We start from the raw sequence: 13,290 nt of genomic DNA, 5'->3' as shown, positions 1-13,290 counted from the left end.
AGTCTTAATTTGAAAATTTTATAACACCACAGATAATATAATATTATATAATAACACTAACAGAAATAATTGTTGGTTTTCAAAATCATTACATACAGCAGTTTTACATTTGAGTGAGATTTAATCCGATGCTAGCGACATCTAATTATTCTCTAGGTAAACGAAAGTTGATAGCTCTCGGTTCTATGACTCTATCATCGCGCTTTTATTAGAAAAGAGTTGCACTTACCTGAGCTACCATAACGGTCTATTATCAGACAGGCCGTACACTCATTTGCTGCCTTGTAGTAAACATAATTATGTATACAAATAAATAAAATTGTCTGTTTATAATTTCAAATCAACAGATTTTGACTAAATACATATAAAAGTACATATATACGTTATACATCAAAAAAATTGTCTTTCTGATTTTTATTATGCTAATCTCTGAAACCACTAGACCTAGTTTAAAGGGACTTTTACTCGCAGATAGCCTGCTAGCTACTAGATATACCAATTAACTTAGGCTACTTATATTTTAGAAATTTGATTAATTTTGATAAAAATAAGTTAATATAGACTCGGAGGTAATAGCTAGTTTCTAATAATTGTGGTTGACCTCATAAGACATCTGAAATAAGTTATATCTATCTATGAGATAGATATATAGATATTTTTTTTATATTTTTTTTATTATAACAAAGGCCTCTAATTTCTGTAGGTATACCCATCTTTTATTGTCATTTAATTATTATATTCAATTAGCACGAGTAAGACATATCTATTTAGAGTACCTACACATTTAATTTAAATTCTGATGCATTTAAAAATGGTAGTTTAAAACTGCTTATAATACTTAGGCAAAAAAATTATTCGATATTTTAAAAGTATATCACCAAAAAACGTAATTTTTACATGTTATGCTCCAGAAAAGTGTTATAAACATTTCTATGAATTTTAATTTTATATTATGTTACAAAAATAGGTTAATATTTTCTTTTATTGGATTTGCAAACAGTTCTAAAGTCATAACTATATTTTTACTGTAGACTAATAGTGCAAACCTACTAAATTATTGTCCTGGATGTAAACTTCATAAACTATATCATATTTAAATATATATTTTTATTATATGTTATTACAGATAGATCATACTCTAATGCATACACATTTAAATTTTTTATTATAATCCATTCACGTTAACTAGACGTAAAGAACTTTGAAAGATTTTGTAATCAATAATTTGTATTATATAAGTTGCAATAGCAGTATTACATTGAAATAATCATTTGCAAAGACACAATTTGACGTTTATAAACATTCTAAAACACACATACTTGTCTAATAATCATTAGAAAAATACTGACAATTTATAATGTCAAGTTAATAATAATTGGGTTTAATACATATTAATATTATCTATAATACAGATTATAATAGGCCTACATTTTTAATGCCAGACTGAACGAACCAACGACGCCGTTCAATTGGCGCATATCCAAAGAGGGCGGGGCGTAGCAACGTATACGCCAATCCGACACGGTGGCACGGGCCGTCCGACTTACCGGGAATGTGAGGCCAGAATTACATGTTACTTTAAGGAATGCATAAAAATTAATAGGCAACCATATTACTTACATAATAATACCACATGAAAATCTACATTTTAATATTATAATACAGATTCACATAGATCGAATCTCATTGTTACTAGTTTTCAATAGGTAATCACAATTATTACACTTCTATGGAACACTAGGTATTACATTACCTATTTCTCACTTTAAGCTGGATAGATACTACTCACAAGCCTTAGATAAAACAAATGCCTACAGCGGCTATAAACTAACATTTATTGAATATAATTTTTATAATATAGCTATCAAGTTATGTTTTTTTAAATACATTCACAAAATATACAGAAGTTACAATCACAATCTTCGCTAATGTCGTCTAACATTTAAAGCGTCAACACACGTTCTTAAAATCGGTGGCGATATCAATGTTAAGCAGGTAGGTAGGTGGTATTGATCGCTTAATATATGATTTAGTGTGAAGGGGTGTATGAGGTAAGAACATCACACATCCCCATATCTCTATTAGGCACATTGAATTTAGAAGAAAAAGTCCAATCTACACATTTAAAATAAGCATCCTGTTGCTAAGTAACAGATATATGTAACGTTCAAACGTGATGAAAACAAGATTAAATTATATTCGCTGCTATAATCCACTCAATATCTCCACCAGTCTCACCTCTGATGGGTAGACGGATAGACAGATGTATGGATAGATGGTCTTTTGAAGATTTTTAAATACGGTAAAAAAAACTATAACTATAGATCTGATATCACCGCCGATTTTAGGAACGTGTGTACACTCATTTAAAAAACCTCAAATAGTTGCACATTTATTTTCAAAATCACGGTACAGTTATAAACTTTATTTTTATTCTTATTTATTTATTGACATCTGAATGATTCTACTCTGCCATTAAACACTTTGGAAATCAAATGGATATTTTGTTGCTGTCTGCAACAGATTGCTGATACAAAAAAGAAAAATGTAAGTTATGGCATTCATTAAAAGAAATGTTTTTATATTAGTCCAATAGGCTCACTCTATTATTATGTAAAAATTTTCGCCACTCAATGTCTATTGTAAAAATACGTTTATTTGTATATTTATGTAATGACTGTTTGTTGCCAAAATAAAGAGAAAAAAGCAGTAAGGCATCCTTTTGTTATATACTCGTATTTTCAGATGTATTTAATAAATTTTAATTTTTATATAGGTAGAGTAATTATGATTATAAGGTACTGAACTACTGTTACTTTGTAATTTAGTATTATACGAATGCTCTTAAAAATTGCAAATTTGTGCAATGTGTTTTGTGTACGATTGTATATGATTAACATTTTGAACTATATTTTTCGTTTAATAACAAAATTAGCATTTTTGTACCAAATATTTTCATCTCTGTAAAGTTTCGTAAGAGGTCTATTACATTATTGTACTAAATATTTTCATCTCTGTAAAGTTTCTTAAGAGATCTATTACATTTTTGTACCAAATACTTTCATCTCTGTAAAGTTTCGTAAGAGGTCTATTACATTATTGTACTAAATATTTTCATCTCTGTAAAGATTCGTAGAAGATCTATTAGACTAGAACACTAGAATCTATATTTGCGTGAATACTATTAAAAATCTAAGTATTAAGACTTTATTTCTCCAATATTGGAATTGTAAGTATATTTTAAAAGCATTCTTCGGTTATTGGAATGTATTGTGAACAAATGTATACGTTGTTCTTTTTTTTTCGGACTATTCTAATGCTGTTGGCCGCAGCTGGCCTTTACAGCTTCAACGGACGATAGAGGGCGAGTGCAGAAGGGATTCCAAACCCGCGGAAGGACTTATAGCGCAATTGAAGGGCAACTCCCACCTGACGGATAATATTCCTTTAGACTCTAAACCTTTCTAGTTGTTTGTTTCGTATATTGTTCTAATCTTACTAAAATATTGTTATGTCCTTCGAAACTTTCGATACGAAGATAAACACCTATATAAGGAAACAATGTAAACAAACTGGTTTAAAAATAGAAATTTAATTGAGTTTCTTGTCAGTTCTTTTTAATTGAACCCGTATACTGGACGATGGGGAAAAACATTTATAGAAAACTTTGATTTCCAATTTGATTACAGTTGAAGTTTCGTAACTCTTTAAATTCTTTCATTTTCCAATTACCAAAGTTCTTTTAATATTTGAATTTTTAATCGAAAAGTCCTCTTATAGAGAACTAAAGCATGACTCGTAAAATGATTTGCACAACAAATTAATTAAGAAAAGATTATAATCTAGAATCTATATAGCTCGCTTACTTCTTTCCCTTTAAAATTAATACTTTCCGCGACAGTGTAATGACAAAATCTTCTTACATTTAATTTTTTTAAATAATTATTTGAAAATTTTATTAACTGTCATTTTTTTTTTATCTTGACTATATAATATATAGGTTCTGAAACTTTGGTATGAATAAATATATATTGCCGTCTCTCTCCCACGCTTCTATACTATTATCATTTATATTATTCGTCAATACCTTCTCTGTCTACGACCATATCATAGACTAAAATTCTATATTAACGTTTTTTATCCACTACGGTGTCTAAGACAATCCTGAGCAGATATAATAAAAATACAATCTAATCTACTAAACAGATTATCTATATATTGTCTACGTCTAAAAATACATGTAAATTTCTAGATAAATTTGATCGTATAAATATTTGGCAAATTACTTATGGTACAGTCCCACAACATTATTGTCACAATTGAAAATTAGCTCCTATGACTTAATCACTAAGTTAAAGTTAAACAAATACATGGGGATATGTTGCTGTAGGCCGAATATTCAGATCTATTTATAGAAATTAACATATCATCATCATCTGCTTCTTCCTTATCCCATTTACTCGGGGTCGGCATAATATGTTTTTCTCTTCCATTCATTCCTGTTCTAGTAATCAACATAATCCTTATATAAAAAAATCACGCGTCAGAATGTTTGTCCGGGATAAACTCCAGAAACGCTTAAGCAATCTTTATAACATTAGACCCACTGGGTACAATGTAGACTAAATTAAAAGATAGAATAGTTTTGAATCCCAATATTTGAATTACCGATTCACAGCTGCGAATAAGACCAAATTATAAGTTAAGACAGTTTTTATGAACTTCGAATATTTGAACTACTGTGTCATAACTACGAGGAACCGTGTTAATTACTAACATACATATATATAATTCAAAAATATAAAGCATCTATAGACGAGACAATTCGGCACATAATCTGTCGACTCGGTTGAGATCGTGCATTCTCTTCAAACTTCTTGTCCAGATATCCAGCGAACTTCAGACAGTATTATCCAATAGCCAGTGTTGCCAGTCGACTATATATACACCTCAAAAATTGTTCACTTATGAAGAATACTCCTAATAAAGAAATCCGAGTCCTGACAACCATTTCTTTAAAGCTTGTCTTGGTTTTCCCTTATATACGCCTCAAATATTGTTCAAATACTTTCAATAAACAAGTCTGGTGTTCTGAAGACTATTTTTTGTGCTAGTACTTCTTTCCCCTCAAAAAATGTACTAAGTACTACTACCACTACAGGGGGAACAAATGTATTAGGGATAATACATTTGTTCCCCCCGAATTACCCCATCATAACAAAATACTTCCACATTTGTGGGAAAACTCCAATCTGGCATCACTGCTAATAGTATTTTTGGGAGAAATTTCCAAGGTAGTAAAAATGCTTAATTTTTACAGTCGATCTTTAAAGTTGAACAATAATAAATAGCCTTCACTTATCTGAACCCAACAGATTGACCCAACCAATCCAAATTGTGTCTAGACGCATTTACTAATGTCAAATATAAACCATCCGGACTATCACTCAAGCAATTATATACCTTATAGGCCTTACAATAAACATAAAAATAAATAGGTTATATCCATTCACACACAACCATATGCAGTAGGTTGAATTTGCTATTTAACCACAACATATCCCTGTTGAAACAACTCTACGGTGTATGTAATAAGGTGGTTTATCCTTCGGACAAAAAACATCAAAATAAATAGGTTATATCCATTCACACACACAACCATACTAGTGCACGTTGAATTTGCTATTTAACCGCAACATATCCCTGTTGAAACAACTCTAAAGTGTAGATAATAAGGTGGTTTATCCTTTGTTCTGTGCGGCCTGTCGCCGTAGGTCGGAGCGGATGCAGGCGGTGATGACTGTGCCGACCGCCAGGATGGCACACAGCGTCAGATTGGACCAGCGGTCACCTATATTGCCCAGCATCCACTCGTATGCCAGAGTGAGGCAAATACCAAATGCCTGAAATGAGAAATGACGTGAATTCCTTGAATCTCATTGTATATATAACTGACTGGGTTCTGAAGAATTGTTCGACATGATGCCTACGGGTATTTTTTACCATCACACTGCTCGCCGTCGACAGGGAATTCATCCCCACACGCTAGAACTTAAGTGGTCGCGGACAGTGCGGTTTGGAGATGCTTCCTCCCGCGTACACTTAGATTGTGAAATGTACCTCCTGCCGAGGTTTTCTCACGAGATTACAGCATGGGGTTTTTCAAGAAGGGTACATTAAGGTTTCTTAAGAGTCGGCAACGCGCACGTAATACCCCTGGTGTTACAGGTGTCCATAGGCTACGGTAACCATTCACCATCAGATGGGCTGTATGCTAGTTGGCTACCATAGTAGTATATAAAAAAAGATGTAGAAGAAACTATTTTATGTGATCCTTAGTTCTCAGAAATGGTAATTTCCCCCTAATATATTTTATCGAATATATCGATTTATATTATACTAGCTATTAAGTTTATAGTCTATGTGTTATTCTGATGTATAAGCTATTATATATATATTATATTGTTGCATTAAAATCCATTCAGAATTTTTATTTGTTTTCTGTGAAAATGTAACAGAAATCCATACATTCATCTATCCATCCATACTGACAAACTTCCGCGTATATAATATACAAACTAACTACTACCACCCAAGTAAATATAACTCTCTTTATAGCATTGTTTGTAAGCTTTAACAAAAAAAACTGTAAATACCTGAACAACAGCATTCAGAATCCCTGACGTGGTGCCTTCGGGCTCAGGGTATGTCACTTCGGAGGCGAACTCAAACCCGACCGGTAGGTAACCTGTCATGAAGAACCTGAAATACGTAGTAATATCACGATTAAAAATGACAAAAAAAATTATGTCCATAGATGATTAAGTGTCTTAATAAAAATAATAACCCGGTACAACTCACACAGCGCCATTTAGTCCCAAGATAAGCAGAGGTAGTGGTATGGGTATAGACAACTGATAGAAATACACGTATCTTCAGTTTGATTGCTATTCTAAGTAGAAAAACAAACAACCCCTATCCTTATGCATACATTTTTCGAACTATTCTAATGATTTTGGCGGCAACTGGCGTTTACAGCTTCATCGAACGATAGGCACACAAGTGCAGATGGCACTCAAAATCCACGGAAGGACTTATGGAGCGGCTGAAGGCCACCTCCTCCCTGATGTATATGACTAAAGTTTGAGAAGTACGCTTGACCTACGCAGACCGTACCTTAGCTCAGGCTGTCGTAATTTCGATCCCTGTTGGATTAGGACAGGGGATCGAGGGAAATACCTTCTATTAACTATAAGACTCGTACTATAACATCAATAAGCAATACTTCTCCCTGGATAATGTTGGAAAATTACTAGTTTTTTTGCTTGAGCAAATGTTGCACAGAAGTGCTGCCTTTTTGCGTATGGATGATGCACACACACTATATTACTCACACGTTGTTTGTATTTGTATAGTTAACTGACCAATGTATTTGTATGTTTACTTTGCATCTTTTTATTTATTTTTGTATACCTCGATTAATAATAATAAGTTTATTGTGCAAGAAAAATAAATACAAAATTGAGTTAACAAAGGTTATATATCTATATTAATTCCATATATATACAATAGTTCTTAAAACTATTTAATACCAAGTCCAGTGCAGTAGTGTCTAAACTAGGCCTAGCCTGTATCTCAGCCACCATTGCCCACTTAAAGTTAACATGCTATACGATTCTTAAGAGTTGAACGAAAAATTTTGCTATAAGGATTGACTGAATATTATATGTTCTTTAAGGCAAATATAAGTATTATCTATTTTTTTCGGACTACTCTAATGCTGTTGGCCGCAGACGGCCTTTGCAGCTTCACCGGACGTTAGGGGGCGAGTGCAGATGGCACTCCAAACCCGCGGAAGGACTTATGGAGCGGCTGAAGGCCAACTCTTGCCTGACGGATACGACTTTAGTCTGAGGGCACCAATAGGGGTTCGAACCTCGGCTCAGGCCGTCGTAATTTCGATCCCCGTTTGAATTGGATGGGGGATCGATCGGAGGGTGGTTTTATCTATCAATCTATCTACGTATTTATTGGTAGAAGCCTACATCTTATTTGTATAAAAATCTATTGGTGCACACATCTAATACTATATAACAAAACTAATATACAGAACTTTCCTTTCCACCAAAATATCTATTCACATGATGGATTACATCGCTAAGAAATAATTTATTCATAGACATGTTAGTGAAAGCGACGAGAGGAAATCTTATTACGAAAATGGGGAAAACCCAATGGCCCTAAATTTGTTTACCCTATTAGTCGGGCATGTTCTATCTCTTTTGTGCGTGATGAGTACTTCAGATTTATGTGGGAGGTAAAAGCCTGTGATTGCGTTCGAGGAGCGTTTCGGGCGTAATGTAATGAGATAGTATTTCTTACAGATGGATGCATGAGTGTATTCAAACAAAGATGTATAGATACAGTTAGGGTTCGCAGCGATATTGGAGAAAAATCCGGTAATTTAAAAATATTTAAAGAAGGTAGTTACATTATTACTCGGTATCGTTAAACTAGTTGCGTATAACCCCTACGCATCTATGTTTGAGAGGACGGAATTTTTGTAAGCCACGTCATTCGGTCGACGAGCACAGAACAGTTTTATTTTGAATACTAAAGTAAATTTATTAGAGACGGATTTAGTTGGGACTGGAGAGGTACAAGTAGTGAATGTGAGTTAATGCATTCTAATAGGGCCTTTTAAACCTACACGCTGTCACAAGTCACGGACGCTACTTGGGGTTTCTCTCCCGGTAGCCGGCATCAAAGCCTAACTCGTCGTCATAACTAGTGACTCTAATACATACATTTACCGGTACATGGAGTTGATATTTTTATAGTACATATAATAATGGTAATAGGCCGATGGCTGTACATTACATAGTATAAAACAAAATCCCTATGTATGCTTAAATCTTTAAACTACGCAACGGATTTTGAAGCGGTGTTTTTTAATAGATAGAGTGATTCTAGAGGAAGGTTTATATATATAATACATGTACACCTGGGCGAAGCCGGGACGAGTTAAATATATATATTGTTCTCTCTATATTCGTAATCAGTAAGTTTACTATATTAAATTCACTAGTTATCCTGACTACTTAGGCGTGATGCCGATTGGCCAAGGAGAGAAACCCCAAGTAGCGCCCGAGACTTGTGACACGGGTGTAGGTTTAAAGGGCCTTTTTAGAATACATTAACACTCACGTTCACTACTTGTGGTATCCTCCCAGTCCCAACTAATAAATCCCCTAATGCCTACTATATTCACAATTACATATTTCTTATCTAAATATATATAACTCAAAGGTGACTGACTGACACAGTGATCTATCAACGCACAGCCCAAACCACTGGACGGATAGGGTTGAATTTAGCATGCATAAAGCTACTATGACGTAGGCATCCCCTAAAAAAGGATTTTGATAAATTCCACCCCTAAGGGGATAAAATAGGCGATGAAAGTTTGTATGAAAGTACTGTAAAGCCGCGAAAACCTATATACCTAATTAATAATAATACTTCTTAAAGCAAGCGAAGCCGCGGGCAAAAGCTAGTTTGTTTCATAATAACAAATGCTCCAACCTTTCGCTCCAAACTACCGCCGCGTCAGTTCATTCAATCCATCCATCAATCTACTTGTCAATGTCACAAATATTATTTAAGCTCTAGCCTCTGCCGTTTCGTTTCAGGTTACTCTGACTGCCTTAACTAAAGAAGCATGATTATTGACTTTACCATTTTTAATTAATGGTACCCACACGATAGTTAACAACTAGTCCCCACGGGCCCACCCGTTCCACCCCGACCACACTTTTACACACACACACGACACCGTCCTCGCCGGCGAAGACGGAGACCTCAAACACACAATATCGCGCATTCAACCGGGCGCCTGCACGCGCCCGGGCGCTCCACACCGGAGCCCCCGGGCGCCCCTCCGATGGATCTCCAATCAAATTCCAATTCCCGTCCAATTCAAACGGGGATCGAAATTACGACGGCCTGAGCCGAGGTTCGAACCCCTAGTGGTGCCCTCAGACTAAAGTCGTATCCGTCAGGCAGGAGTTCGCCTTCAACCGCGCCATAAGTCCTTCCGCGGGTTTGGAGTGCCATCTGCACTCGCCCCCTAACGTCCGGTGAAGCTGTAAAGGCCAGTTACGGCCAACAGCATTAGAGTAGTCCGAAAAAAAAAGTTAACAACTATAATCGGATTGGTTGGTAGAATGGGAGAATATACAGTCCTCAGTGCTGTTTTTATACACCCCACAGCTGTACTTACAACTTTGCAAGACCTTATGGTATGTTTTTATGGATGATAATGAAATGGTGCATCCGTCTGCGCTAACGTTTTACGCTGACGGGGCACCAGTGGAAGACGATAAGATGAGCATGAGGTCGGGTCAGTTAGCCCACCATGACAAATTTACCAAGAATTTGTCAGGATAGTTTCCAGGGGGAACCGCGTGGATGTCAACCTGACATGGTACATGGCTAGCAATAAGTACATCAGTCCATATTACTAACAATCACCTTTCCCCCACGGTAAAAATGTTAGGGGTACTACATTGATGATAGTAAGTATGATGATATAATTTAAATAATCTAAATTAAATATTGTAATGGGTGAAAATAGTGATTGGTACAATTTATGCTGTAAATAATATATATGACGTAGTGGAGTAACTTGAAACAGTCATGCTCGCTATAAAGTTCAAACATGTGGCGGCGTGGTCGATCGAGGCCTGGTCCATGTGCTCCCTCTAATATTGTTAAGTGCAATGATGGCTGGCTCATCCGTCATACTCGTGAACGGGTGCTGCTTGTGGGGACTGGTCTGTTCAGGTTGCGAACACTGATTAGATTTTTTGATTTTTTTTATTCTTTTATATAGCATATGCTGGTGGTCACTCTATTCTCCCAAATTTTAATTTAAATGAAATTGTATTATTGTAAAAAAGTACAACATTAAAAAAAAAATACGAGCTGAGTTTCTTCTCAGTTCTTCTCATCCCGAAATCATTCCGAACTGACGGTAGATTTGATATGTCATAAGAGTCTGTAGTAGACCTACATGAATAAAGATATTTTGAATTTGATATACTTAAATACAGTTTTTGTAAGCACGTAGTTACATACATGTAAATAAAAAAAACATGGATCAATATGTTCTTTTATGTAAATAATTTCAGTTTCCATTCACCTAAAATATCGATTAACGTTTTCTCAAAGGGAAATAGGCACTCAATTCGATATTATACAAATATAAACGATCATGAGTCATTAGCTCTCATCCATAACTGTCACTTCGATAATCCAAGAATTGCTTACAGCATAATTTATCTGGGCTCTCTCACTTAGATTACTTATTCAATGTTAGTATATTTTGAGTATTAACCCTATAAAATATCTAGATTTCTAGACCATTATATATATTACAAGTATATTACCACAGATAACATAATATTACTGAGGTACACTTTGTACAAAGTCGTTTGCGTGTCCGTGTGGAATTAAAATAAATAAAATTTCTAAAATATAAGTAGCCTAGGTTACGCCTTATAATATTAGCTGTCGGCGAATGAAAGTTCTGTCAAAATCGGTCGAACCGTTTTAGCGATTAACAATAACAAACAGAAGACAGATAGACAAAAAAATGTTTAAAATTAATTTTTGATGTAAATACCACATACACTATTCATATGCATTTAGTGAGCTGTTAATTGGGAATTACAAACAGACATTTCAATTTTATTTATTTGTAATGACTTGAAGAGTACGGGATTTCTATTGCGTATATACAAATATATATATATATTAGAGGTTGATAATGGAATGGTGCACTCGCCTGCGCTAACGGATTACGCTGGCGGGGCACCAGTGGAGGATGACAAGATGAACATGAAGTCAGATCAGTTAGCCCAACGTGACAAATTCACCGGGAATTTATCACGGTGGGAACCGCATGGAGGTCGACCTGATATAGTGCTTTGCTAGCAATGGTATCATTAGTCCGCATTACTAACAATTCCCTTATAACATATATTGAATAGTAAGGATATAACAAAAACTTACCCAAGTAAAATACTGCTAAGGTACACCACTCCAATAATACCGCAGTCGAGGGTAAACGTGAAGATGATCATGCCCACAACGGAGGCAGCATACACGGCGAGGGTTGTCTCCTTGAACCTGTGCGTCTTGTCCAGGATCAGACCGCACACGACGGATCCGATCATACCAGCTACCACGATCACCAGCCCTATTCTTCCTGCATCTTCGTTTGCTCCCTGTTTTATTTTAATTATTTATTTATTTATTTCAGGCTACTAGGTCCATATTATAAATACCTTATAGACTAACATACATATGAAATAATATTGTAAAACTAACGATGGCAATCTGTCACGATAGCGCTGATACACCACACCCTTCGGCCAGTAGTCCTCCTTCATGAAGGTGGACAGCATGGACCCGGGCTACAAACGCCTTGAAACTCGCGTTGTAACTCGACTCCAGCTGCGTCACCCTCAATGTCAGGTTACTCTTGGTTCGTATATAATTAATTTGTTTAATTCTGTTACCATTTGTATGCATGAAACAACCAAATATTTGTTCAATTTGATCACTGGACGTAGACTTATTGTTATTTTGTATTTTGTATGTTTGTGCCAAAGAAATTTTTAGACTGTTGATTAAATATAAATAAATATGTCATTCAAAATTTGTAAAAAAATACCCTTTTGGGGGTAAAATAAAATATGCTATGTAAGTTTTTATGGAAATTAATCATTTTTGAAGCTAGAATGATGAAACTTTTTCCTTGAATATTTTGGGTTAGTTTATTAACCGTAATTTAAATGGCAAACTACTGGACAGACTTAAATGAAATTTGGTACACAAATATTTGTTCAACGACCTCGGTGATCTAGCGGTCTAGCACACCGCTTTACGTCTGATGGTCGCGGGTTCGATTCCTCGCACGGCACAAACATTTGTATTCATGAGTATAATTGTTTGTATCGGTCTGGGTGTTTTCTATATTATATGTATGTATTTACAAAAAAAATCTATGTATTTGTATCAGTTATCTAGTACCCATAACACAAGCTTTAGCTAGCTTAACTTGGGACTAGATGGCGCTGTGTGAATTGTCCTGAGATTATTATATTATTATTATTGTTCAAGTATAATTTAGACCTTTTGTTTGTGAAGTTTTATAAGGCAATTTTGTATGTACATTGAAATGGTTTTCTACTGTGCAATGTTTTGAGGAGTTATTCAGGTCAA

At 35.0% G+C, this 13,290-nt stretch overlaps 1 protein-coding gene across 1 annotated transcript in view; it reads right to left on the bottom strand.

The window, feature by feature from the left end:
* Positions 1-5,478: 5,478 nt before the first annotated feature.
* LOC131851813 (uncharacterized MFS-type transporter C09D4.1) overlaps positions 5,479-13,290 on the bottom strand; it is a 115,812-nt gene continuing 108,000 nt past the window's right edge. The window contains exons 6-8 of the mRNA XM_059202374.1: positions 12,076-12,290; positions 6,657-6,762; positions 5,479-5,903 (exon numbers count right to left, since the gene is read on the bottom strand). Of these exons, the coding sequence (XP_059058357.1) occupies positions 5,742-5,903; positions 6,657-6,762; positions 12,076-12,290 (483 nt within the window). The 3' untranslated portion in view covers positions 5,479-5,741. The remainder of the gene's footprint in view (positions 5,904-6,656; positions 6,763-12,075; positions 12,291-13,290) is intronic.

The sequence above is a fragment of the Achroia grisella genome, unplaced genomic scaffold (assembly GCF_030625045.1).
Source record: "Achroia grisella isolate CSIRO2021 unplaced genomic scaffold, CSIRO_AGI_Agris_v1 utg808, whole genome shotgun sequence".
In the NCBI taxonomy this organism is placed as follows: Eukaryota; Metazoa; Arthropoda; class Insecta; order Lepidoptera; family Pyralidae; genus Achroia; species Achroia grisella.
Note: the sequence above shows the minus strand (reverse complement) of the source record. Positions and strands in the feature narration are given on the sequence as shown.